We start from the raw sequence: 27,039 nt of genomic DNA, 5'->3' as shown, positions 1-27,039 counted from the left end.
AAGTTTGGTTGATAAAAATTGTTTTTTTTTTGCTTGCCTAACATGTCATCATCCAACCCCTCGTTGGTGTCAATACAGATGTGCGTGTTCTCGTTAGTACCGCGCCGGTGCGATTATTATTGTCGTTTCACGTTTGATAGCGGCGCACTGCTGACGGACTCACACATGTGATGCCGTTCACGTTAGCCGGCATCGTTGCGCATAGATGGTGAAATTCTGCTCGACTACCAATACAGTGGCAGTGACAAAATCTGAAATAAATTGCAAAATATGCTGCTCGAAAAATTCAGTTGAACAAAGTTAATTGACGAAGCCACGCGCGCATTACATGAGAGCTAGGTTCAGTGTAGTTGACACTTTTGGTTGAATTCATACCAAATCAAGAATAGGCACACGTTTTTCTCTCAGTTGTATATTGCAAGGGCTTACCGCAAGTAGTGAGTTTTGTTGTTGATTTGCTGTTTAAAATTGCTGCAAGCTGTGATATTTCGTTTCTAAAACGTTACTTCTGGAACACATATTCAATAACCTGCTTTTATGTTGGCTGTACATTAAAAGCTGAGGTACCATACGGAAGGAATTAAACGCTTATAAATATCCACACATTCATCGTCCGTGATATAGTATCGGAATTAAAGAAAAACTTATCTCCGTTTTCGGATTCTCCGTGAGAAGAAATGTAAGTGTATTGTCGATAATATTATTCCTAGTTTTTAAACTTATCCTGTTCTGCGCCACTTATTATCCTATGATCTCATAGAAATTAAATTGCTAACTTTTCCTAGTAAACGATGCTATTTTGCTTTGCTGTTGGTTCAATAATTTCTGTTCATTTTCTGCCGGAAAATCATTTGCGGTTATATATATATATATACAACGTTTTGAAAGCGTCGCTAAAACCTTTTTTAGCATAGTTGCAGCAAAGACAAGAAATAAAGTTCGATTGAAGCAGACGATTAATGCTGTTTATGAAACTATTATAAATAAATTTTCATGAGTGTTTTCTCTACGCTGCACTGATGCAATTTTTGTTTAATCTAAAGCAATACACTGGAAGTCGCAAAATCTGTGTAACGATGAACATATAGCGAAGGCATCAACGCATCTATGATGCTAAAATTCTATAGAATAGGTAATGAGATAAATGAGCATAATAATGATATGCTTTTAATTTCAACTAGGTAATTAGTTTCTTAATATTCATCAATTTCATGAGACGAGTATAATCGAAAGTCAAAAGTATACTCCGATTTTGTTTAAATTCTTGTATATTTGTTCCTTTTCGAAAAATTTTATACCCATATGTTTTTTATTTTGCGCTTCGTTATGAATTGTGGAAGTTTCCAAAATCATCATTTTGGCCTGCCTTCTATTTTTAAAAACTTAATAACTTTTGAACCACTGTACCGATTGCAATGATTTTGGTACCAAATGAAAGGTATTGCAATAAGCACGACAGGGTAAACATTGAACTAAAGCACCAAGTCTCTTACGATCGCAAAAACATTGAACATATTCATTTTTTTGTGTGTTTATGGTGTGCAGTCCAAAGCAATCCCCATTTTATTTTTCAAGAGCTGAATATTTTTACATAACATCACGATTCACAGAAGTAGGTATAATTTTTAGTTTTTAAATTTCAATTTTTAATTTTTCACATGAAGCATTTGCTTTTCACAAAAAAGAAAATTAAAGTAACCTTCAGTTCAATTGGACCGATGGAGGAGGAGTTTTTTTGGAAAAACGTCTTCGGGAAAGTTTTGTTCAACGCAGATGTAAAATTTTGACTGAAATTTGAAGAGATTAACGGAAAAGCGGAAATGTGGTATAATACCAAATATCTGGATTTTCAGTTTTGACTGGCGCGCGATAAAAAATCGGACAAAATCCAGATTTATCTGACATCCTTTGTTGACGTTTAGCTTCAGAGAATGTTTTTTTTCTGTTTATCATGTTTACTTTTCTGTTTCTTTTGATACTAATTTTTGATACTATAAAAACACAACTTTCAAACCTTATGTACTTTTTTCTAGGAAACTAATTGACGTTTCGGAACAAACCTATTGTTTTTTGTTGGTAGACGTTTGGAAAAGATTTATAGCCTTTTAACATTGTAGACAAAACACAGCTTGTGAAAAAACAAAATAAAAAATATTGGACGAAAAAAAAGTTTGCCCTTTTTTTCTTTTTTTGTTTTGTGAACAGAGCCCAAGAGTTGTAAAACTCTTTTCTAACTTTTACCAACAACAAAAAATATAAAAAGTTTGTTCCAATACGTTAATTAGTTTGCGAGAAAAACATAAAGTAAGTAAAAACATAAAATAAGAGAAAAACGTAAAGTTTGAAAATCGTGTTTTTACAGAAGCGGCACTGTTCCTTGCGGCACTGGTATCTATATGTGTATTATCGTTTTCATTCACTTTCCGTGGTCGGATCATTGCAAAATTAGTATTGTAATAAGCGGAAAAAATTGTAGAATCGAAATTTGCCATGAGAGTCATTATTTCAAAAAATTTAGTCGTTTATGTACCCTTAAGAAAATTTTTAGGGTTGGAGTAATTTATATAAAATTTATTGGAACATAGTCTGTTTTTGTAAACATCATAATGCTTCTATTGTGAAACAAGCCGGGTATATGATGTTGGGTCCGCTGCTAGCTATAAATTGTAGTTTTCGATTTTTACCTTGACCTACCATGCTTGACTCATTTTCTACGAAACGATAATGAAAAGTAACGTTTCAAGTTATTGCTTCATTCGTCATTCAATGAGGCATGCAGTAATTCAGTTGTTGTGATATCTATAAAGTACCGCAATAGAAAAAAAGGGATTAAATGCTTAAAGAAGGAACAACTCAATTTGATACATTTCTTTGAGAACTTTTCCTTTCTGATAGAAAAGATTTTTCTCTTTAGACATTATTACTGTGGCCAGTACTTTGATTTGTTGTGATTTTTCGCATTGCCAAATAGAATAGGAGAATATTCATTGAACCGTAATTTTAATATATATGATTGAATTACTACAAATTGCAGGTATTTGATCAGTCTTAATTGCTCTATTCAATGCGGTTGAGGTCATTTAGAATGCAACTTATTGCAGCGCCGCAAGTTTTAGTTCCTTTCAACCTGGTTTAGTATTTAGTGTTACGCCCTATTCCAACCGCAGGGTATTTCATGGGAAATTCTACTTAGAATAATACGACACCCACGTCGATAGCTGACGGTGGTGTTTTGCTTTGGCTCATTGGCGGTGCGATAACATACAGGTATTATATAGAAAGTGGTGACCAGTTTTCCGTGGAACCTGTTTCCAGCGATAATTTACACACCCTCCCATTTTTTTTTTTACTTTCGCTCATATTCCTTGCCAACTCGTGGACAAACAATTTATCAACACTCAATTGCCCACTTTGGAATCCCGCTTAACTAGCACATACTGAGTCGTAGGTGACAAGTCAATTATTTCAGTATCGTAAACAACGTGGTTTGTCTTGGGTTGTTCCTATCGAGTTCTTCAGTACAGACTCGATAAGTTATTTTGTGTGATGATATCGAACCTATCGATGTATCACGGAACCGCTGTTTAAAAGGTTTTTTGCTTTAATTTTTTTTAAATGTTATTTATTCTAAATTACATATCTGATCCCCCGTGTTGCCACCATACAGACTAAGCTTTGTAGAATTAATTGAATACTAGAGGTCTATCTCACAGATGTCCAGGATATCGTGTACATGTGGTGCACAACTAGCAGACCCAGACACGAGGATAACCGGTGAGATCTGCTACAGCTTTTAACAAAAGAACAAGTGCCCAGTTATACATTTGATGCGCTTAAATCTAAAAATTGAACAATTTATAAATTTATAAAACTATAGCCAAATTTTCTTTAATTTTTACAATTGATGGACACAATCATGAAAATAAAGTGAATATTCAATATCTCCGCATTTGGTAGTAGACAACAATTCAGCGGCCATATGTATTACACTAGTAGTTAGAAAAAACGGGAACCATTCAATGCCGCGATAGTAATCAATTATGTACTCAGAGGAAGTTGAAATTGAAACTGGTTCACCGCACAATCGGTTCTGGAATCTGGTCGTAATTTGCATTTCACCCGGAATTCCACAGATATGTATCTAGATTGAATAACTGCGCCGTTTATCAGTCTTGCCTTCACAAAGGAGCAAAAGAACCAGAATAAAAGATTACTAATTACTAACTATTATAATACCTCCTGTTTCGCTACATGGTATCGAAAAATACCTATATCGTATTGCTTGTCAAATGCTGTTGAAATAATAATAATTTGATAGTAATTCAAACTGTAGAATACACCCAATATTTAGTGAACGGTCGGTTTAAAAGGTAAACTATCCGTTTGTAAGAACTATTAGTGTTATGTCCCGTTCACTAAATATTGAGTTATCGGTTCTTACGTTGGCATAAAAATAGTTTTTGTAGAATACAATGAAACGAAATGGAGTTATTTTGAAGTAGGGAAAAAAGATTTAGAAAAGCGAATCTTGTTGAGTTTAGCGTGATTTAGCTTAGTACATAGTTCATTTCCTAATGGTTGTTCGAGTTGTTTTTGAAATTTAGGAAATTCAAATGCTATTATTGCTTTTTCAAGATACCAGCAAGTTTTCAATTTAATGGTTGGTGCTTTGCGGTGACCAAAAAGTTTATCTTTCAATTTCGCCAAGATATCACTTGTTCCTTGAATACGTGTTGGCCAAATCTGAATTCAGCATTTGTGTTGAAATTTCTTAACACATGATTTTAAACTTGGTCTGTGACTACATTATCATTGAAAATATATGAGAAATCATTAGTTTCGGTGATAAAGCCACCATGAACTATTGCATGTAATTTTTCATTTAGGGAAGGAATGTTCTAAAGAACACAAAATATTACATTTTCAGACGAGACAATAGTATTTAGCTTTAACCCTTCTAAAGAAAGAGGCTGTAGCACACCTAGGGCGCGGCTTCACGGCTTTAGAACGAGGAAAAAAGGAGTTTACCCACATGTCCACGGATGACTCTCTGAATGAAGATGGTCGAGCGGGCTTTGCCATAGTTGGTGGAATCAACAATCGATCTTTTCTGCGGAGGTTTAGCGATTGTTCTTGTTTTAAATTAGACAAGTGGCAGCCGGGTCAAAACAATCATCTTCACGGATTCTGCAAACTGCGTCTCAGCAATTCAAGGGAATATCATTAACCATCTTTAGATCAGAGCGGCTCCATGATGCTGTGTTGTATAGGATACCAGGTTATACCGAAATTCTAGGAAATACCGAAGCTGATACGATGGCCAACAAAGGAAGAGTAAGCGAAATAATTAATTCAAGATTCCAGCAGTGGATAGGATTCGATGGTGCAAGAAGGTTCTAGAACAAGCATGGGAATCGAAGTGGTATGAAGCTCGGGATGTGTAACTTGGAAAGAATAAATCATGTACGGCGGCATGAAAAGACAGGAAGGATTAGAGCGAGCAGAAGATTTTGACCCGGCTGAGGATCGGGCATACCCGGTGGGTTGGCTCATGGTTGGTTGATTGAAGAACTCGAGGATAATGCGTGCCACCACTGGGGAACACAGCTCTCTCGGTGGAACATATCCCTTCCGAGTGTCAAGAATACGAAACAATTGGAAGAAACCTTAACTTAGAGTGTAATACTTGCGAAATACTACGTTTTAATATCTTCATCAGAGTACTAAAATTTGTAGAAAGACAAAGTATTGAAATTTGTAAAATCGGTAGGTTAGCAAGGCGCTGATAAGGAGATATGAATATGTTAACACTCTTTCAAAGCGCTGAATGACCCTTCCCGTTAAAAGCTCTATATTAAAAACCAATCCAAACCAAAAATGTAGTACACTTTTCCAGCATGATTTCAGAATATCAAAGAAAGAATAACCTGTTGGGATGTGCTGTGTTACTCTTTTTTTTCAAAAATGGAGATAAATCAATTCACAGCAAACGATTGGTGTATGAAATAGTCGTTCCTATGTCTGTAAAGTAAGACAAAGAAAATCTACATGGAAATTTGACCTTTAAACCTGTAGTTAATTTAAACTACCTAGTAATTGAAACCCAAACTTAAGATAACTATCGCACGATTGGTACTTCTAGCATTAAATGTTTGATATACACACCACCAAAATTCGTTTAGAATAAGCCGAGTTTTTAGAGTTCATTTTTTTTCATAATTTCGTGACGATAACCAGAATTTTGATTATGGAGAGACGTACTCCTACGTCAAAAAATGGTTTGAAATAGAAAATGACTGACGGTCTTTTTACTTTACATTTTCTCAAATCTAATTGTGATCGAAAAAGCAAAGCCTGGGTTCTAATTCCGTTTATATATATATATATATATATATATATATATATATATATATATATATATATATATATATATATATATATATATATATATATATAATCTTAATTTATAATTTAAGTTTTTTAGAAAATGCATTTGCTTGAAATATATTTGTGCATTGCTAAATTTAGTAATTACGTATTGCATTTCTACCCGTAAAAGATTACGGCAAGCGATTGGAATGATTTGAATTTTACTTATCATATCGCAGCTCGTGCATGCTATCTTAATGGACTATGCCAAAGTTATGTTCCGACGCAATCGGAATACCCAAATACGAAACCAGCTGGATTGGAAGTTTTCCGGTATAGCGTATAGGTACCATTCGATTTCGTCCGTTTCTTTTTCAATGTATAGAAAGAGCCAAAATGAAGATACTGGACGTCAGCTGTACATTGTGTATGTCTGGGATATAATTTTCCCTGGTTTCTATCATTTCCAAATATATATGCATGCATGTTAGTCTTTGAGGAACCTTCACAGGCTGCCGGATTGAAAGCACAGGATCGACACAAATAATAATAATAATACATCAATCTCGCAGCTGTCGCGAATATGTGATGAGAGATAAATGAGAGATGTACATTTTTGGTAATCTATTTTTCTATGATTTATAGTCTAGAAAAATGATTTTCATATATACGGCCAGACCGGAATGGAAGTCGTATTATAGATACGAGTGCGCTGAGAATTTTAAAAATTTCAGACTAAAATAGACTAAACATTCTCAATTTCTCGATTCGCAGTTGTGCATGCAAACTTAAGAATTTTTCGCAAATATTTTATTTCAAAATACCTAAATACTTTATGAATTTCCTGCAGAGAAAATCGCAATAGAAATTTGCAGTCATTGGTAGTGTCAGGTTTGATTTCAAAATTAAGTGAACATAGTATTACTCAGATAGTAAAAAGTAAATATATCTTGAGTTGAACCTTCCTGTCGGGGTAACAATTTATAAGAGGTTTGATAATATTATTTCATAATTATCAGTGCAGGAGCAAACTTTTCAGTGTCTTGTCGACAAAAATTCCATACAGCCGAAGCTCAGACTGTTTCGTTTTCGTACTTTTCAGTTTGTTTTAACCGCTTTTCTCGGGCATATTTTATTTTCAACTTGACGCAAAATCGCGCTACTGACGTCAAAAGACTCGTGAGAACACATGTTTCATAACGCAGGTAATCAATCAGTGGCCATCACGAGTGTGGATCGTGCACGGAGAAAGTAATTGAACAATGAACGTTACACACATAATTGGTTTTGTTTTGTGGTTAAGTATTTTCTTTTTTTATCCTTTTTTGTGATTTTTGTGTGCTGCACCGCCAAATAGGGCAACGATATTAATCTTTTTACATATCTATATTTTGTCTGGAAAATATAAATGAAATTAAACTTCAGAATGATCAGTTAATCCTGCAATGCTTCTCTGATTAGAGTACTTTAAATCTGCAAGCTACTGTATTTCTCATCCTTGCAACTATCCTACATACCTATTTTTAGGTTGCCACATATTTCCGGGACACTTTTTACTTGTTCCATGGTTATTCGGTACTTCACTACGATCATGAGCACACTGGCACAGCGTAAGTTACTGGTTTACACCAGTTGATGATTTGAAGAGGAGAATTTTCGTATTCGATCATTGGTTTGGTCGACGAAAGCATTTGGGAATTGTGAATCTGGGTTGTCTGGGAGAATGCCGCAAACATTATCATCATCATCATCATCATCGGAAGGGCAAGATTGTATGTGCGGTAAAGTACTGTGCACTGTGCAGGGGATATGGCAGTGGTACGTTATCAATTGGAATTAAAAGATTTAAAATATTTCGATGCTAATAAATCGTGTAGGATAATAAAAATAGCAAAACATTTCACACTTCACTTGCATGCTTGACGGTGATTTTTGTTTTTATTTCAAATGTATTTTTTTATTTATCGTACAGGTTTGAGCTTGATGGGTGTCAGATTACTTTTATTTCGCGTAGATACCTACAGAATTCAAAACTATAGTTTTCCCCAATTCGTGATTTTTTTTAACATTAATTTGCAATTGGCGCGGTTTATGGTGCTAAACACTTTTAAAATATATGATGTTCGGCAAATATATGATTTTCAGTTGATAATTTCCGAAGGGATTCGCAATCACGAAGAAACGCTTCAATAAGATCGAGAAAAACTTGAGCTTTTTTTAGCAGATTTGGTAAAAAAGCCCACGCTTTCTAGTTAGTTTAGATAGTTTCAATGATAGTTTAGAAATGAAATTTGTTTGTTTTCGTTATTAACACTATTTACTCCTGGATATTAGAACTAACATTCAAGTGAAAACAATAAGAATAGTCTTCAAATTTAAAATAATAATTGTCGAACTATGAAGTGAGCTAATCATTGTGACAGGGATAGAGGGTTGCTCATGATAGTGGACCTGCCTACGAAACTTTGTTTAGTTCAAATCCTAATAAATCTCTTATCTGGGGTCGACTTGATTTGCGATGTGTTTTTGAAAGTTTGCTCACAGCACGTTTTTCATAACAAATACCAGTGATGGCACCTACATGGTTGAGATTCGTAAACCCTAGGGATGATTAGGTACAAAATCAACAACTGTTCTGTAAAAATAATGTTTTTCTAATGTTCCTCTTTGCGCTGTTTAATAACCTAATTTCGGTTTTATGTGACTTTTAAAATAACTCTTTTTTGACATTTACTGTATGGATTTTTCTAGCGATCCCTTTAATGAACGCGTTTTACGTGATTCTGTAATTTAACACATCTTTTCTACGCAGTTTTTATTAACGCGGTCATTACCCACGCTTATAATGGTTTATTTAGGTGCTTTTTCGTTCATGAAAGTATCAATTTGATCTTTTTATGAAAAGTGAAACAACATGCAGGCCGGCTCGGGAAAGTCGGTTAATCGTTGTTTGTTTGGTTTATTTATATCTTGATTCGGCGGTAGCAGATCTAGTTGAACGTCTATATATCACTTTGCTCGACGGGAAGTATCTATAAGAGGATGCGAATTCATTGCAAATGTGGCCGTATTTCATGCCAACTTCGATTTTTTTTCAACTGATGCCTCAAGGGCACGTGTCGCATGAAAACAGATGTAATAAAACCGTTTTCGGCTAGTTGTAATTGAGCGTAACGGAAGAGGTTTTTGTTTATTAGAAAATGTGTTTTCAGAATTTAATTTGCTAAGAAAAGGTTTTATCATTTAGATTTATGGTAGATATGATTGATTGAATGTTGAGACAGGTTTTCGTCGTGAAATTCTATTATTATATTTTTGTGAGCTCTTAGTAGTTGTTAATTTTTCATACTAATTTATAGCTTGGTATAATTTTCCACCGTTGTTATAAATTTCAAACTTATACTTATATATACTTTAAAATGTATTTTCCTTCCTTGTTTTTTTCACCATTACCTAATTTCAACCAAATTTGCATTTACCAATCATATAGTGAGTTTAGTCTAGTTTAGTTTAGTTCGTTTAGTTAATAAATTAGTACACATTTTAAAGCACAATTTTAAACCGTCTAAGATTACGGTTTACGAATATGATAACTTCCGTTATCGGGATGTTTATTAATTCCTGGTTAGAATTAACACGAACTCTGTTTAATACATATATACTAATTCGTCAAAATTAACGCAAATGCATTTAAATTGATTTTATTTTTATTACCGGTTCACCGAATCGGAAATGTCACGCGTTTCATCTTACGCTTGCCATCAGATTCTGTGGAGCCACCTCGTCACCTTTGTTTGCACGCCGAAGAATGCAAGTTTGCCTTAAATTGCTTCTTGTTTCAAACGGTTTTGTTAGATTTCTTTAGATTCCACTTGACGATGGCCCTTTATTTCTCGATTGGGCGGCTCTCTGAGATTTTTGCAAGATTCTTATTCTTGGGCACACTCTGCAAGTTATTGGCCTACTATGTGATCTTTGCTCTGGCAGGGTGCCAAATCCGGCCAAAACAACACAGAACAATCGACACCCGTTCAGGTACATTTCCTGGATTCAATGAAAATATCTTTTTTCTCTTCCCTCTTTCCCACTTTTCCCTCGCCGTAGCGAGAAGTCTTGAAGTCTGCCTTGACCGTAGGCTTCGTTGTCCACCATTGCGCATTCTAATTTCGTTAGCATCTTCGTGGCAGCTTCCAGGATCGTCTGGTTTCGTTTATCGTCGTGTTTGAGAGTCATTGCCTTCTTATAAGTCGACAGTCTGGCTCGTTTTTTGGTTTCAAAGCATTGAAAAAGGCTGTAAGTGACAGGTGAAACACGTATCTGCGGAATATTTGTGTTAGTGGCTAATTTAAATAGATATGTTGTAGTTAGAGTATAATTATAGTATAGTAACATTTTGTAATTGTTCACTACATTATTATGTAGGTTTTTGTAATGTAGCAGAATAAAACGGAGAACTTTTTCTCTAACTCGTATTCATTACCATGTTATTGTTAATGCATTGCTCTTCTCGATTGGATGCTATTTTGATAAATAAAAAGCAAATGTTTTGCATTAGTTGCCATGATGGCTTTTAATACGGAGTCTCCTAGTTATCGCGATCTAACAAGGCGAATTTTCAGTTGCTTTGACCTTTGATGCTGGTGTAAACTACCCAGATGGCCTGGATTATGCAGACAGCAGAATTATTAAAACAGATACGTTTAACTGGAAAATTCATGTAATTGTGTATTAAGTTGTTTCAAATAAATTTATTATGCACTACAGAACCAATGTGCTATTTTTTCATTTGCCATTTAATATGGCAATTTTAAAAGTCATGATATGATTTAGAAGAGATTATATTTATTGAAACCTCTTATTTTATCTTTTATCTGAGTAATTTGTTTTGAATTTCTTTTTCGCATCTTTCTAACTGTAGAAAAACTTTTTAATTTTAGTTTGAAATAAATTATCAGAATTTTAGGTAAACGTGCACCAAATACATCAACATCCGTTGCATTGGGATTTATTTACATTTCCACTACTTACTTATGCTTCACGATAAATATCGGAGGTCAGCTCTGTAGGCAAATACAGTTTAGCTAGCTATTTCACTGTTCCTTCATTAGAGCCGGACAGCTGCAGTTACAATTATAGATCAGATACGAAGCGTTTCGAATCGTGGGGTGAAAGCGCCTTTGTTGCGTCCACATTATTGCAGCGGTACGCTAGTACATACACACGGCGACATTGATTTTTCCCTTACGGGTGGTGACCTAGAGTAGATCTCCTGGATGCAGCTGAAAGTGCATAACCGTCATGTGCGTCATTGCCATTCTGAATGTTTTGTAATAGCACGTTCGGACTGGGACGTTTCAATGGTACAGTTTCCACAATTCACTTTGATGTATAGCTATTTTGCATCGCAATGTGCATATTGATTTCGGAGGGAAATTGAAAACTTGAGCAACAATTTTTCTAGTAGATCAACACAAACAAAATATAAGATCGAACCTGTACTAAATTTTTTTAATCTATTGTAAATTAAAATAACAGGAAAACAGGTGCTAGGCAATTACTTCGCCGAGTACGGACTCCGCTGACCACACTAATCCCTGTCATTACTGCCGCCAGTTGCCGTCAGAGTATAATTCACTGGATTTTTCTATCGATGATGAAATTCTAGTGTTGGGATCGTGCCAAAATTAGCTATTAAAATTGGCAATAAAAGATTGTTTTTATTCTGTCATATAGACATGCACATAAATCGCTAGGCCAGTCTTTATAGAAAGTTTAGTACCTATTACCTGACGCCGACGGTTCGTAATATGACGAAACGCATTTGTCAAAGTCATTAATAGCGAATTCCTTTGTTAGTTAGGTATTAATCAATTGGCATTAAATGCTGCCAAATAGAAGCAATTGAACAATAAACGAATTCGGTATAGGACGTAACCATCATTTAATAAAAATGTTATTGCCCATTTGAATTTAAACTGTTTGATTGGCATTTCGTATAAACCGGTTGAAAATTTCCCACTTCAATTGATCTCAAGAGCAGTTTCTACCTCAATGCATACAAACTTGTTCGTAAACTCGCATTTTTACTCCTAAATTTACGTATTCTGTAAGATAATCTTTTTATATTCACGTTTCATTTCAGACATGAATAAACCCGCCACGCGATTTCTCATTTCACCCCGGATACGTTACAGGGAGCAACCACTTTGACCGGTTCAAACACAATAATCAACGCGCAGCGTTTGTGAAGACATCCTGTTTACCCAAGGCATCCGCACATACACGATAGTGATAACTGGTTACGAGTTTGGTTACGTTTGGCAATTTGAAGCTGTGGTTTAAATATCAGTTTACGGCGCATCATCAATTAGACGTCGTTCTCGAGTGGCATTTATTCCCTTCCATTTCGGTTTTTTTTCACAAAAGTGGAGATTTATCGGATATAAAATCGCTCGGAAAGCGACGTAGCATAAATCGCTTACTAGTTTGGAACTCCGTACGAATTCCTGGCATCATTGTTCAGGAAGTCTGTTATCGTAGCTTCTCCATTTTTCACTCCAATCACCATAAATTTGCGTTAATTTGAATCAATCAAAAAAGCATTACTGAACGTTGATTTTCCAACCAACCTAAACTACCAAAAACGATGGCTGTTTTTACAAAGCTCTGCTTACCCGACATTGTTAAATTAAAACGCTAGTTAGTAAAGACTCTGTCCATCCCTGGGTTTGAGGAGGTCATTCAAAGAATTTACTAATTTTAACGTTTTAAAGTACAATATCATCATTTACGTTTTACTGTATCTTGAATAATTACTAGCTCTTTTTACCATATCCACTTTTTTATTTAATTATCGTGAAAAGTACACTCGTAACAATTAATATAAATAATTAATAATTTTAATATTATAAATTTTACTGAGTACTATTCGTTACTATAGTGCATACTTCTAAGTACTTAGATTTTTTCTATACATTTTTTCGCTAGTACTCACTTTTGTACCGTGCTAGATTTACAGTTCACAAAACAACTCAGAGTAAGTTAGTTGGAATCAGTTCTTCACACTTAACTATCGGTAAAGTACTTATATACTGTTTGGAAAAAGATCGCGGCGAATTTTTAAAGAAGCTAATTTAATCGCTCGATTTGTGTTGTTGTATAACTTGTTAAGTCTCCACTGATCCATTATTACCTAAGTTCGACACCAATCAATCTCTCAGCCCTCGAAAAGCCCTATAAACTAAAAGAAAAATAAACAAAATGGAGCCGTTCTTGCCGGAAATCTTGTGGCTTGTTATACTTGGATTCGTAATAGCCTTTATTCTGGCTTTTGGTATTGGAGCTAACGATGTAGCGAATTCGTTTGGCACCAGCGTGGGATCCGGTGTTCTATCGATTCGTCAAGCCTGCTGGCTGGCGACGGTTTGCGAAGTATCTGGCTCTGTTCTCATAGGTAAGAATTTAATACATGTGATTCTTGTTATCACTTCATTACTCTTTTTTTTTTTCAATAAATTGCAGGATATAAGGTGTCAGATACAATGAGAAAAGGAATTTTAGACGTCGAGATGTACAAGGGAACAGAAGTTGAGCTCATGTTGGGTTGTCTATCCGCTCTGGCCAGTTCTGCGCTGTGGTTGCTAGTAGCTACATTTTTCAAGCTCCCAATATCCGGAACACACAGCATCGTTGGTTCGACAATAGGTTTTAGTTTGGTAGCCCGCGGAATGCAAGGTCTCAAGTGGAGTACGCTGGGCACAATCGTCGGATCGTGGTTTATTTCTCCTGTACTAAGTGGTGCGATGAGCGTGTTTTTGTTCTGGATGATTCGTAAGTTTATCTTGAATGCCAGAAATCCTCTCAAGGCTGGTCTGTTGTCTTTGCCGCTGTTTTATGGCGTCACTCTGGCAGTGAACGTATTCAGTATAGTGCACGATGGTCCAAAGTGTAAGTTTGTTTAATTAATGTACCACGGATAAATATTTATGTGACGCCTCTTTTTATGTCAGTGCTTTATATGGATAACATACCAACCTGGGTAGCATTAGTCGTCAGTGGTTTGCTCGGATTATTGGTGGCTGTACTTGTCCAACTTTTTGTTGTACCATGGCAGAAAAAGAAGATTTTGAATCAGGATAAAACAACCAGAACAGAATTTACTGTTGGGGATTCGGATTGCGATTCATCTTCGAATGGAAGTCCTCGTCGCACAAAACGCCCTCTCTCGTTGGTGGGTGATGGAAAAACTCTACCAGCCATTACTGAAACAACCGAGTTGGTATCGTTGTCCTCTCAGCATCAACATAACGGACTGATTAAGAAGCTTTCAATAGACCTATCACCAAACGCAATTAAAGGCAAACCCAACCCATACAAAATCGATCCAAAAATTGTGAAAAAAGCAGAAAATCTGCTATCTGCCAATAAAAGTAGTTTGGACAACACCGATCTAACGATTACAAGCCTAAACTACATCGACGAGTATCAGTCAACAGTTAATGGAAATGGACGGATTGCCTTAAATTCTTACTTTGATCGTCGCAACAATACTAGCGTTTCACCAAAATCTCCAGACTCAGTTACGCTAAGCAACGGAGTAAAGTAAGAAACTGTCTTCAGCAGATTCCATTCTATGTTTAATTTTTATTTCTTTTATGAACAGAGATCAACAGAATGCCGCGCAGAATGGGAAATCGCCCACCAGTCCAAAGAGTGACAGCACTTTGCCCATTGCAGATTATACACTGGTCCCGCCAAACAGTATACTCAACAGTACCGCTCACGATTTACGCGAGGAGATTGGCAAAATCGAAACTACTGCGGGTTTGGATCATACGCTCATAAGTACGACTCTCTCACCGAACTCGAGCAAAGTTCCGCTAATTAGCGGAAAAGAGGGTTCGGAAGAGCACAGACACATCCCAGTAGAAGAGGAAAACGAGGACGTATCTGCCTTGTTTTCGTTTTTGCAAATACTGACGGCGACTTTCGGAAGTTTTGCACATGGTGGTAACGATGTGAGGTATGTCCATTTCTCTAACTGTAACAACGATCAAACGAACCGCAACGTCCATTATTTCATTCCAGTAATGCGATTGGGCCGTTGATAGCTCTTTTTATGATTTACCGAGAAGGCTCGGTACTGCAAAAGTCTGAGACCCCGTTGGCGATCCTACTATACGGAGGTGTTGGTATCTCCGTAGGATTATGGCTATGGGGACGTCGCGTTATCGAGACAATTGGCAATGATCTCACCAAAATCACTCCTTCAACGTAAGTATTAGCTAGATCGCTATAAAGTATGATAAGCAAATTGCTGCTTTTTTCACTTATGTATTTTTATCTTCAAAATCGTTGTAAAGTTCTATAAGTTATAGATTATTTTCGAGTGACTTAGTAGAAGTCACGAATAAACGAGAAAATTTTGGGGAGATCCCCTTTAATTCTATTATATTATGCGATCTTTACAGGTATACGCGTATTTCGGCTATAACCTTCTTCAGTGATGACAAGCTTTAGACACTGAAGACGGCCACAAGAAGTAGTCGAAATACGCGTATTTCTGAAGATGTGAAAAAAGAACGAAGTGAAAACAATTTCATGAAAATCATGCTTTTGAAATCTCGAAAATTGATGATTTGTGTTTCAACCTTAAGTAAGAGTAGTAATAATTGTAGTTTAGAAGTTATGAAAACGGTAAAAAAGCATACTAAACTGTCGCTGAAAGCTGCCATTACAATGTTTGTTTGCTACTTTTGTTAACATTTTGCATTGTTCCCTATCTTACTAATTTTTGCACTTTTTTAGGGGTTTCACCATAGAAATTGGCGCTGCATTTACGGTACTATTGGCTTCAAAGATAGGTCTGCCAATCTCCACTACCCACTGCAAAGTTGGATCGGTAGTATTTGTCGGTCAGGCCAGTGCTCCGAAAAAACTCTCGCCGGACGAGGAACGGGCAATGAAACAGCGTAACCCTTTGGAGCATCATCATCATTACGCCACAGGTCAACAAAAAGCTGTCGATTGGGGCTTATTTAGAAACATTGTCTACGCGTGGGTCGTTACCGTGCCGGTTGCCGCTCTGCTTAGTGCAGGTTTTATGTACGCGTTGTGCGCACTGGTACTATGAAGCATCAGTACAGGCAAAGCTGAATGGGGAAGCGATAATCAATTAACCATATAGAAGAATGTCCGCAGTGTAGAGTTAAAAAACGTTTCAATAAGGTGTTTCCTTTTTATGTAATGTTCCAATGAGAATATGGCTTCAGAAGTCTATAAGTCCTACTATTTTTGTTAACATATTTCATCAGAACAAATGTGATTATTTTCTTTTATGTGAGGGAGGATGATAAAGTCGATTGTTTAATGATCCAATACTGTTTTATACAAGCCAATCGTTTTCAAACAAACTGCAATTCAACGATGGAGCAAGTGTTAATTTTTATAGCTGGTATCTATAAATTACACTGGAGAATTTAAGTGATAGGTAATATTTGCGTGTAATTTTCAGAAATACAAAAATGATAACAAATGAAAATAAAATTTGCTGTACTTAAATAAAAAGTTCTTAAGAATGTTCTTATCATTTGAAACCACTATAGCGAAGTTACTTAAGCAAAGTCAATACTGATTCTTCCTTTGTATTTACATAACTGTACAAAGCAAGTCTGCAAAGCATGAAAAAGATGTGCTCCACGCTAACTTGCAGTCTCTTTGAATGGCATACAGGCTTTCGTTATGTCGAAAATTAAGGACACAAAAACGGTTTTTTTTTTATATGACTGCACTCGCCGTAGACAAGCTAACACATAGTAATAGTGACAAGCGCACGAAACTCAAAATAAAATTTGTCCCGAATGCGTTCCAATGCAGGCAACCAACCTTTAGGTTTAGAAATCACTGTTACCTAATACATTAATTGTTTACCTAGCTGAACAACTAAGAAATAAATAAAAACGTAATAATTGCGTTAAAATATGCGCTCGAATAATCCTTATAGGACAAATGAATGTGTTTTAGAAGCTGCTGAATACAGATTCGGCTTTGACGTGTTGTTAAAACTTACCACGGCGTTCCTTCAGCTCATAAATATATTTGATTGATTATATCTTTCTCAATGGTTTTGATTATCGTGTATGAATTTTATGGTTCAAATTCGAGTGAACAACAAGGCAGTCTTTTGAACAAACCAATATTTTAACTAATTGACTTCACTATAGACATAACAACAGCATAAATTTAGTGTGACTTTTAAATAGGTCCATGCGTTTAAAATGTTTCGTGCTCATTTTCCAAATAGAACGCGTAGCAATGAAGAAACACATTTTACTGGGACGGCACATATTATTTTTATTCCAAACAATCTGAAATACTTACAATGTGATTATAAAAATGTTTTATTTTTACTATCAATGGTTATTGTATCGCTACCACATACTGTGTATTTAATCCCACTATCGGAGGCAACAAGACCAATCAGTGATACAAAATCCTCACTACACAAACACTACCAATCAGATCAAGTTTCACCATAATAATTGCTACACGGGCATTGTGAAATTTATACTATATTAGAATTATTAATTACTTATATTATTACTAGGGTGATACTTTAAATTAAATAAAAAAGAGGAAATGTGTAAAGAACGAAAAACTTACTGCAACCACAAAGAAAAAAAACTTGAGGAATAAGACATTGTTCCTGTAAAACTTCTATAAAACGAAGCCATCAGTGAACATGCCGTCTGTTTTGTTCGGTAAGTGGCATGTGAAGCTTGGTGTCTACAATGTCTTCTAGCTCTCGTTAAAAAGCATCTTTCAATTCTGACCGTTATTAAATACCGCGATGATTTCATGATAAGTTTTGGATGATTACTTTCAGTCTGTTTCGTGTGTAAGCATTCGCAGCAGAAATAGTTGATTGGCTAGTTTGCAAAACAGATGTGAATGAGCATACGTACAGTTTAAAGGGATGTGAAATGATTTTTTTTCAGAAATAATTCATCGCCTTTTTTATTTTCAAATTGCTCAGTCTTAAATCAGAATTTCTTCTTCAGTTGCTAAAGTTGAAGGATGTAACAAAAAAATGTACGAATTTTAATAGAACTCGCTGTATAAGGCAAGTAAAAAAATCTAAAAAAAAAATAAAATAAAGCTAATTAAAAAATGTAATCGTGATCTATTTTTTATTGTTACTTGCAATGTAACAGATATTTCCGACAAAGAAACGAATATTTTTGGTTCGTTTTGGTAAAAACACTGTTGGGCCAGGTCGAATTTCACCGTGGCTGAATATCACAACTCAATGTTCGTTTTAACAAAAACGGATTTATTTGGCACAAAAGTTTATTTTTTAGATTCAATCAAAATGATCTTGCTTCGGTAATTGCTTCACTACGACCTACGAGTGATCGGTGGCGACAATTGCAATTGGGCCCACACTGGTGAGCGGCTATATCGGGAGCGAGAGAACTATAATTTTAGTGAACTGAGGGTTCGGACCAGGGCCCGGCATCGTCGAAACAAATAAATGAAACTGATATTCTCTTACCTTCGCTTCATACATGAAGTGACTTGCTTCGTTTGTTGAACTGAACGTTTCAAGCAAGCTTCAGTTGAAGTTGGTGGCTGTTTCAATTGACGACGGCAGAAAGTCAAGCACGATTTGTCAACATAGACAAGGTTAACTTTAATATGCGTTGCATTGTAGGAATTGTTACAATTCCTACAAAATTCAATTCATTTGCATTCATAGTTGCTGGTCTTCTTCTGAATATTTGATAGAAAAGTACTAATGAAAAGTTGAAACTGATCGTCATGACGAAGTGAAACCCGTTTTGCCCGACGCTGACTGAAGGTAGTTTGAAACTGAAGTGGTGCTGCTTCTGTAGAAACCAGGGCTTGTTCGTTCACCTTGACTCAATTTTGATTCATTTGACAGTACCGTCTTAGCCGAGCAAAATTTGACAAACTTGTATATGGAACATTTGTAGAACTAGTTATCATCTTGAATTTTGCTGAATAAAGTGTTGCTATATCTGTTGTAGTTACGATGCTACAATGCTAGTACGTCTTTAGTAACTAAATGAGCATTCATTTAGTCACTAATAAGGTACTAACATTGTAGCACCAGAAATACAAAAGATACAGTAAAACTTTATTCAGCAAAATTGTAGACAATAACTGGTTCTACAAATGTTCCATACATAACTTTGTTAAATTTTGCTCGACTGAGACGGTACTGTCAAATGAATCAACATTGAGTCAAAGTGAACGAACAAGCCCTGGTAGAAACCGAAGCTTCTTTGCTTCATTTATGAGTGACGCTATGCAATTGAAGGTGACGTTGTAGGGCCCTGGTTCGGACAATATTGTCGAATACAAAAGTATTTAAATCAAACAAACACCATAGGTTTCCATTTAGGGTTGCCAAGTCCGAAAATTTCAAAAACCGGCCGGTCGGTCCTGCCTTGAAAAACTGTGAGGGGGGGGGGGGGGGGGGGTTGTGTCAGCTGTGTCATGTTTAATGTGCGTTAATTATTATTTAGGACAACGAACGAACGCACAACGAACATTGCATGGATTATTGAAGATACTAGAAGACAATTAGTTGCTTCTGGTGCTGGTGGACAATTTAATGTATATTATCGCCAGAAGCAAAGTATTGTCATTGCAAAACTGGCTATCTTCAATGATCCACTGCTCAGGATTGCTAATAAATTTATCAGAAAATTTAACAAATCAGGAAAAAAAAGTATCAATCCGGCTTCCTATGTCGGCAAACCGGCCTTTTTGCAGGATTGACCGGCCACCGGCTTTGCAGGTGAAAAACCGGTCGGGCCGGCCAAAAACCGGCCACTTGGCAACCCTATTTCCATTGCTTTTTCGTGACTTCTTTTCTTTACAAAACTGTATCTTAATGTGCGTTTAAACTGGGCATTTTTTGGCAACATGTGGAATGCAACATATGGTATGCGACATGTTGTTAGTTGTTACTCAATGCTGCTTCTGTTGCCACCTGAACATTCGTCTATACGTGTTTATACGTTGCTATGTTGCTTGGAAACATCGGGAAACAGTTTGGAAAAGGTGCATGCCATGTTGCCAATCTAAACGCACCTTTAGATACAAAAATTAGGTATATACCTACCTATACATAAATTATTTAAATACCTCTCAATTTTTCCGTGTGTGGTCCTGAAAAAGAGAAGCCAGCTGGGATTGTTTTTGTGCACCGAATTGTCAACAGCGCGAACCGGGTATGAACCTCTGAACTCCCCGAGTCGGTTCCAAGAGTCATCGAAAAGCTACGGCAGCATTACGGGCGTCCAGAGCAACTGCTACAAGAGTTCTTGGACCAAGTCAACGAGCTAGAACCACCAAAACCTGGCAACTTGAAAAGTTTCATACCGTTTGGGAATACGGTTGACCAGCTCTGTGAGCATTTGGAAGCTGCGGGACTTCGGCAATTTCAAAATTCTCACAAGCCCGAGCATACTGACTTGATTTCAATGGTACTATTTGAATTTTCTGCATCAAATGAGAAGAAGAAAACAAAAACAATCAATCTGTCATTAGTTGACTTCTCTCTCTCTCTCTCTCTCTCTCTCTCTCTCTCTCTCTCCGGTGTGGACTCGTTACTACGACCAGTACCGTTATCCTTCGTTCAAAGTTTGTTCTACTTTACCAATTCGTTCCTCGCTGCCGGTACTACCTTCAATTACAGCCGGGTCTGGCAAAATCTCATTGCGTTTCACAACCACTCCATTGTCGAAGGAGAGTCGTTAATTCTCATTTGAGGTATCAATGTTTAAAATCGGTCCAGTAGTTTAAAAGCTAGAAAATGGAAGCTCATTCGCGCAGAGCGTTGTGTGACCCGGCGGGCGGGCATCGAAAGGAGATGAACGATCCTCAACAAAAGTAGCCAACTCCTAGTCTTAGCAGACGACCCAATACTAGTAACCTTGGGACGGCAGAGGCAATCTACGCCAAAATAAAAATGGAGGCTAGAAGGATTGGATTACAAATCAATGCGTCGAACCAAATATATCGTAAGAAGAGCATCCAGAACGTTCGCCCCCTCGGATTGTGACTATTGACGGCGATGAACTGAAAGCGGTTGATGAGTTCATATATTTGGGTTCTCTGGTCACCACCGACAACAATACGAGTAGAAGAAGATGGGCTGGTCACGTCGCAAGGATACTGGACGACTGTGCAGTGAAATTCATTCTCATCAAGAACCCCACCGACACCAGGAGGGGGGGCAACTTGACTCGAAACATGCAACGAATTGGCGACGAGTATCCCAGGACCGAGGACAGTGAAGAAGCATTCTTGGTATGGCAAGAGCCACCTCGACTCTATGCTACTAGACGTAAGAAAGAATCAAGTAAGTTCAAAAATTATCAAGTAGACCTACCTATCTCGCACTGTGTGGCAGTGATATTATAAAATAAGATAACAGCAGCAATATTAGTTTCGTTTTGTCGCTGCAGTCATCTTAGTTTCGGGCAATAGAAGCTGCTAGCTCTACTGACAGTCCAAAGACCCAATGAAGAATGACTGAGTACTTGCAGCGCATTTCGGAATCATTTTTCTGTCAGCAAGCCCCTCTTGAAAGTGGAATACTAAATACTAAAATCAAACCCACAACACCCGCCAGGGCATGTGTGGCATGGGTACCAGCGAGTCACATGTACAGTACCTTGTAAATCGCAAGGGCCTGCATAGTGGCGTCGTCCTGATAGTATAAACAAGTTAGATTAAAACTTCTCGGTCGGTGGTTTCTACAGTAGACGGAGAAAGAGGCACAATTTGTGTCTAAAAGTAATTCAACCAGATGCATCGCTACCTTAATAAGTGGGTTGTACTGTCTCCTTTTGTCCAGCGCCTCTGCGGTTCAACGGTACATGGGTACCAGCGAGTCACATGCCCTGACGGGTGTTGTCCGTAGTGGGTTCGAATCCGGTTATAATCTCAGATTATAGCTTGGTTCGACCCATACACCCTCCAGCATTGGACAAAAGGTAGCACTCACAACGACTACTTGTTAAGCGTAGCTACCAATAACCCCTCCCCCTCACCTTTCCGCTCTTTCCCCACCATTCAAAAAAAACATTACTTTCCCCTACCGTCATTTGGTATGTCTTACCAAAGCAGTCGACCCGTATAATTGAACATGAGATAAAATATAGGGTCAGGTGGGGCAAGACGGGTCACCTAAGGAAAGTAACCGATGCGTTTTTCTACGCATTCAATTTTAACCCACTTATCATTTATTTATTTATTTAGATGGAGTCACTAATAACCTCTTCCGAAAAAATCAACAAGTCCGATTTTTCGAGGATCATGGGCCCTATTCTCACAGTCACCTCACCTAAATTTTTTAGGTGAGGTGACAATTTACGATCCTCACAGTCACCTGGGTGACTGTACGAATCAAACAGGGAGCCGTTAGGTGAGGTGAGGTGACTGTGAGAATAGGGCCCCATATATTTTTTGTGAATACATTTAAAAGATATGTTATTTTAAGCTCTCAAAAAGTACGGGGCAAGATGGGTCAACATGCGGGTCAAAATAGGTCACATAATAAGAGGTGAATTTTTTTATCGAAAACCTTTATGAATTCTTTACAGAAACAAAAATTATTCATTGTTGTTTTGTTGTTGCAGAAAAACGACTTATATATTTCAAACTTGGCGACAAAAATAAACAAAACGAAACAAAATAAAAATTATATCAGACAAAAAATGAAACGTTGAAAAACTAACCTTTTGCCGGATTAACTGTTTTGTGGATAAAATATACGCCGGGTCAGCTAAAAATAGTCATTTAAAACAATAAAGAAACTCAGAAATACAGATATATGGACAAACATAGGGTACCACACAAAATTTTTTCAATGTGACCCATCTTGCCCCTGTTGAGCTGGTAGAACAATATACATGTTTATTTAAAACTTTTGTAGTATATAACAAATATTGTTATCCTATGTGGTTTTACAACTGATAAGAGCACACAGAAAACATATTGCTATTTTTTATGCTGACGAAGTATTGGATCTGTTTCGTTTTGTATCGTTTCATGTATCGCGTTAGAAACACAGCGATTTTACATTCAAATTTTTCTATCGAAAACGGGTAAAAGATAAGTTACGAATTATGAAGATTATGAAAGAACGTTTCTTTAGGTACTATATGAAAAAATCGTTGGCCTGAATTAAGCTGAAACTTTCATGTTAATGCAACTGATCTATCTTGCTCCGTGACCCGTCTTGCCCCACCTTACCCTATAAAAGATAGTCAATCAAGAATGAAATTTTAAGGATTTTCCGGCGTCACTTACCTCGGCACCGCACGGAGGCATTAGGTAGGGACTTGGGATGGCTAGAGCTGTGTTTGACGCTTCTTTCCAGCTGCATTCCCCATTTCATACCCGCCAAATAAAGAAATGCGGGCCATAATTTTTTTTTGCAAATAGGAAAAAGTACCGCGAGTTTGAACAAAATCGAAAGAAAGTTTTTTTTTCGGTAGCACTTTTTCCTGTGGAATTGCTGTAATATATATTATGCATAACTTTTAAGAACTAGCACTTGATGTTGGTCTCCGGAACCTGATCCTATTCGACATATAATATACATATAATCTCCAACAATCGGACTTATTGCTTCAATTCTACTGTGAATCGACTGTGAATACCTACAAGACATCCTAAGTGAGTGTACCATAGATAATATGCTAGCATGTTCACCAATCTACAGAACGTTTACTAGGGTCTACCGGCCCTTCAAATTGAACAGATTATACCGTTTAAAAATTCATTCAATTTTATTATACAGAAGCAACCAAATCATCCTGATGTTGAATTTTATAATCACCTACCTGATAACCGGGAAAATTCGTCGCCGACGAGTCCACCAAGCTTCCGACCCAGGTAACCATTAAGCATTAAAATAAGCAGTAAATCAGTCGTTTATTAGCATCCCTGGCGTTTTATACTGCAGGTTGTTGTTTATCAGCTTTTTGACTGCATAACTGTTGCAAATTGGCATCTAAAATTCTATTTAAATTCTTCTTGTTGGTAACTAGCTGCAAATAAGCATTGTCAGCACTATAAGAGGGCTAGCAGTAAAGTAGCCGCATATTTTGCCAAAATAGCATTTAAGTAGCATTTAAGGCAACTTAAATGCTTATTGGCTTGCTTTTAAATTGCATTGGAAATGCTTATTGGTTACCTGGGGATAATTATTGATTGATCGTTTGGTTGGTTTTCTAGGCTGCATTCTGAACAGGAGCAATGTATTGGAATGTTACATATTCTTATTTTTTGCGGAGATTTTTGCTCCCAAACGGTAGAACAGGGTCTTTGAGGACCTGGTTGTAGTCCCTGTTATTCATTTTGACGGATATGTAACTTCATTACGCTCTGGGGTTCTTCATTCTGTTTTTGTAAGAGGAACAAATGATGCTGGTAATGCAGAATTGAACAAAAGGAAATAGTGTGCAGGTGTGTCCGTTTATTGGAAGTACTATGTTTTCGATCCAATGAGGATGGTTTTCTTGAATATTATAGGAAAATCAGATGAACGGCTGATACGATGTAATCGGACCTAATTATTTGTGAATGAAGTAAAAGACAAAAGACTACTGCAGTACCAGAATGGGAAATCGGGAATAATAATTGCATCTTCTGTTATTGAATATTGAAATGAATTGAAATCTATTCAATTACGTTAGTATTTGATTCGAACTTGTTGGCGTACTGAAGAATGCTATCCTTATTCGATTGGAAGTGACGGATTTAATAAGGGTTCAGTTCGAAATCGCCAGTGTGTATTACCCGGTTTATTTGTAGTATTTATGGAAAAGCTATTAGGGAATCTTAACAAGTAATGACTAATGGTACAAATCAAGCGTTTCGAAAAATGTAGTCGCCAGAAACGGAGTAATGATTGAATCACTTATTCTTTATTTCAGATTTTTGTCATACTTTTCAACTATTGTTTTGGGAAACTTGTGGATTGGTTTATTTAATGCATAACCGACAATAATTTCTCTTTTTCCAATATTTTTCAAGCTTCTTTAAGTTTATGCCAAAAAGTAAATATTTCTGTGATCGTAGAAATGAAATGCTTCATCTTTGCACCGTTTTTCTTAGTTCTGTTGAAAATGATTTCAAATTTAGCCAATTATTAACCCACAACCCAACCGGAATTGATTTTTGGTATGATTGAGTATTCCACTGAGGGCGAAAGTAAATGGCAGCGGTTGAAGTTTTTTCTCTAGCACGGCTGCCACTGACCAGTTGGTGTCAACCATACCACGAAACACGAGTTCGGACTTGGGTAGATCGATCTGGTAGCCGAGTGTTGCTACCGACTCTTGCATTCGAAAACTAGTTTCTACTTCCACGCCAAGCTGCAGCTGCTCGCTTGCTTTTTGATAATAGCAAAGGTGAATCCCCGCCAAACCAACCGTACCGGACCAGGTAGACGATTCGGTTGCGTATCGAGCTGCTGCTGATACTACAGCTATCTGGCCGCCAGGAACTGCTGCACCGTATTGGTAAGCTAATTCACCTCCTAAAGAAAGTCGGTTTGTAACCTAAAAGGAAAAAAAAGATTATTTTGCTTGGATTATCTTTTGCGCAACATATGCTTACCGCTTGGAGATAGTGAGCTACTAACACACCAGAATTGTTAATGATATTTGGATTGCCTACTGTCAATGTAGCGGTAAAATCCTGTCCCTTATAATCTGTGGCTAACTGCGCGGCAGTGACTTTGTTGTTTTGGATTTGTGAAGCGAACTTGCAACGTATATTCGGGCTTAACTGATGGATAATGTTAGCATTCAGATTACCAGCCGGGTCGATATCTCCAAGAATGACTGGGAATGCTTCCGTGGGAGAAAGCTGCTTGGTGCCAACGTAAGTTGCACCAAACCGATACCCACTCGTATTGGTGGAGGTGAGGTTGATCGTGTGCGATACTTGGAAGTGATTACTAAGACCCTTGTTGATCATCAGTTTGGCTCCTTCAAAGTTAGCAGGCATCACATCTTTACACTTCTTATGCAGCTCTTCTAGGGATCCTGGATTTTCAAGGGGCTTTTCGGTCTCTGATTTGCTACTAGCGAGGATGGGTTCCACTGGTAAAGGTGGTGGGAGACCGCCGGCAGTTATCGATTTTGAGGCAGCTAAAACGTTTCCCATGTTGATATACGGTACAAGGTGACGTAACAATTAACAAAATGCGTGCTGCAGCAAAAATGTACAATTCTTGATACCGCTATTGAAGAAACACGGCAGGTAGTAATCACAAATTCACAACGCGAGCTGCATGAGACTTCTTCCGACCGAAAAACTTCAACATTCGTTTTGACAGTTGTTACGTAATTATAAATAGCTACAGAGATGCCATATTTTCTAAAAAAATGCCTGCAACTGTTCGAAAACCGAAAAAATCGAGCAGTTTCCCGGCTACTCAAATTTTCTGGCTGAAAAATATTCTGCGAAAACCTGCACACATTTTTAGAAAATCAGTGAAAATTTAAAGAGCTTCGAACAAAAAACTGCACCAAAGCAAAAAAAGGAATAAAAGTCATAAAACTGCAAAAAAATATCTGCAAATTTATAATGATCTGCAAGACGATCCCAAAAATCTGG

General features: G+C 37.0%; 2 protein-coding genes across 5 annotated transcripts in view; one reads left to right on the top strand and one right to left on the bottom strand.

Annotated features, from left to right (window-relative positions):
* The window catches only part of LOC128741587 (sodium-dependent phosphate transporter 2), a 40,681-nt gene extending 22,164 nt beyond the window's left edge, over window positions 1-18,517 (top strand). For 3 of the 4 annotated variants that reach the window (XM_053837517.1, XM_053837520.1, XM_053837519.1), the window contains exons 2-7: window positions 12,512-13,822; window positions 13,891-14,316; window positions 14,379-14,970; window positions 15,032-15,391; window positions 15,457-15,642; window positions 16,177-18,517. In XM_053837517.1, coding sequence (XP_053693492.1) covers window positions 13,630-13,822; window positions 13,891-14,316; window positions 14,379-14,970; window positions 15,032-15,391; window positions 15,457-15,642; window positions 16,177-16,501 — 2,082 coding nt within the window. In that variant the 5' untranslated portion in view covers window positions 12,512-13,629 and the 3' untranslated portion in view covers window positions 16,502-18,517. Of the gene's footprint in view, window positions 1-289; window positions 680-12,511; window positions 13,823-13,890; window positions 14,317-14,378; window positions 14,971-15,031; window positions 15,392-15,456; window positions 15,643-16,176 lie in introns of those variants that run through there. The other variant, XM_053837518.1, reaches the window with a different exon arrangement.
* A 6,655-nt stretch (window positions 18,518-25,172) lies between these two features.
* On the bottom strand, window positions 25,173-26,723 carry LOC128742463 (mitochondrial import receptor subunit TOM40 homolog 1-like). The gene is made up of 2 exons (XM_053838834.1): window positions 26,035-26,723; window positions 25,173-25,976 (listed from the first exon to the last, which is right to left on the bottom strand). The coding sequence occupies exons 1-2, from the start codon at window positions 26,584-26,586 to the stop codon at window positions 25,554-25,556; spliced, it is 975 nt and encodes a 324-aa protein (XP_053694809.1). The 5' UTR covers window positions 26,587-26,723; the 3' UTR covers window positions 25,173-25,553.
* Between the last annotated feature and the right edge of the window lie 316 nt (window positions 26,724-27,039).

The sequence above is a fragment of the Sabethes cyaneus genome, chromosome 3 (assembly GCF_943734655.1).
Source record: "Sabethes cyaneus chromosome 3, idSabCyanKW18_F2, whole genome shotgun sequence".
NCBI lineage: Eukaryota > Metazoa > Arthropoda > Insecta > Diptera > Culicidae > Sabethes > Sabethes cyaneus.
Note: the sequence above shows the minus strand (reverse complement) of the source record. Positions and strands in the feature narration are given on the sequence as shown.

Coding starts and splice junctions, on each gene's coding strand:
- LOC128742463 (XM_053838834.1), bottom strand. CDS start 26,586: ATGGGAAACGTTTTAGCTGCCTCAAAATCGATAACTGCCGGCGGTCTC. Junction 25,977..26,034: donor TAGCTCACTATCTCCAAGCG/GTAAGCATATGT, acceptor TTTTCCTTTTAG/GTTACAAACCGACTTTCTTT.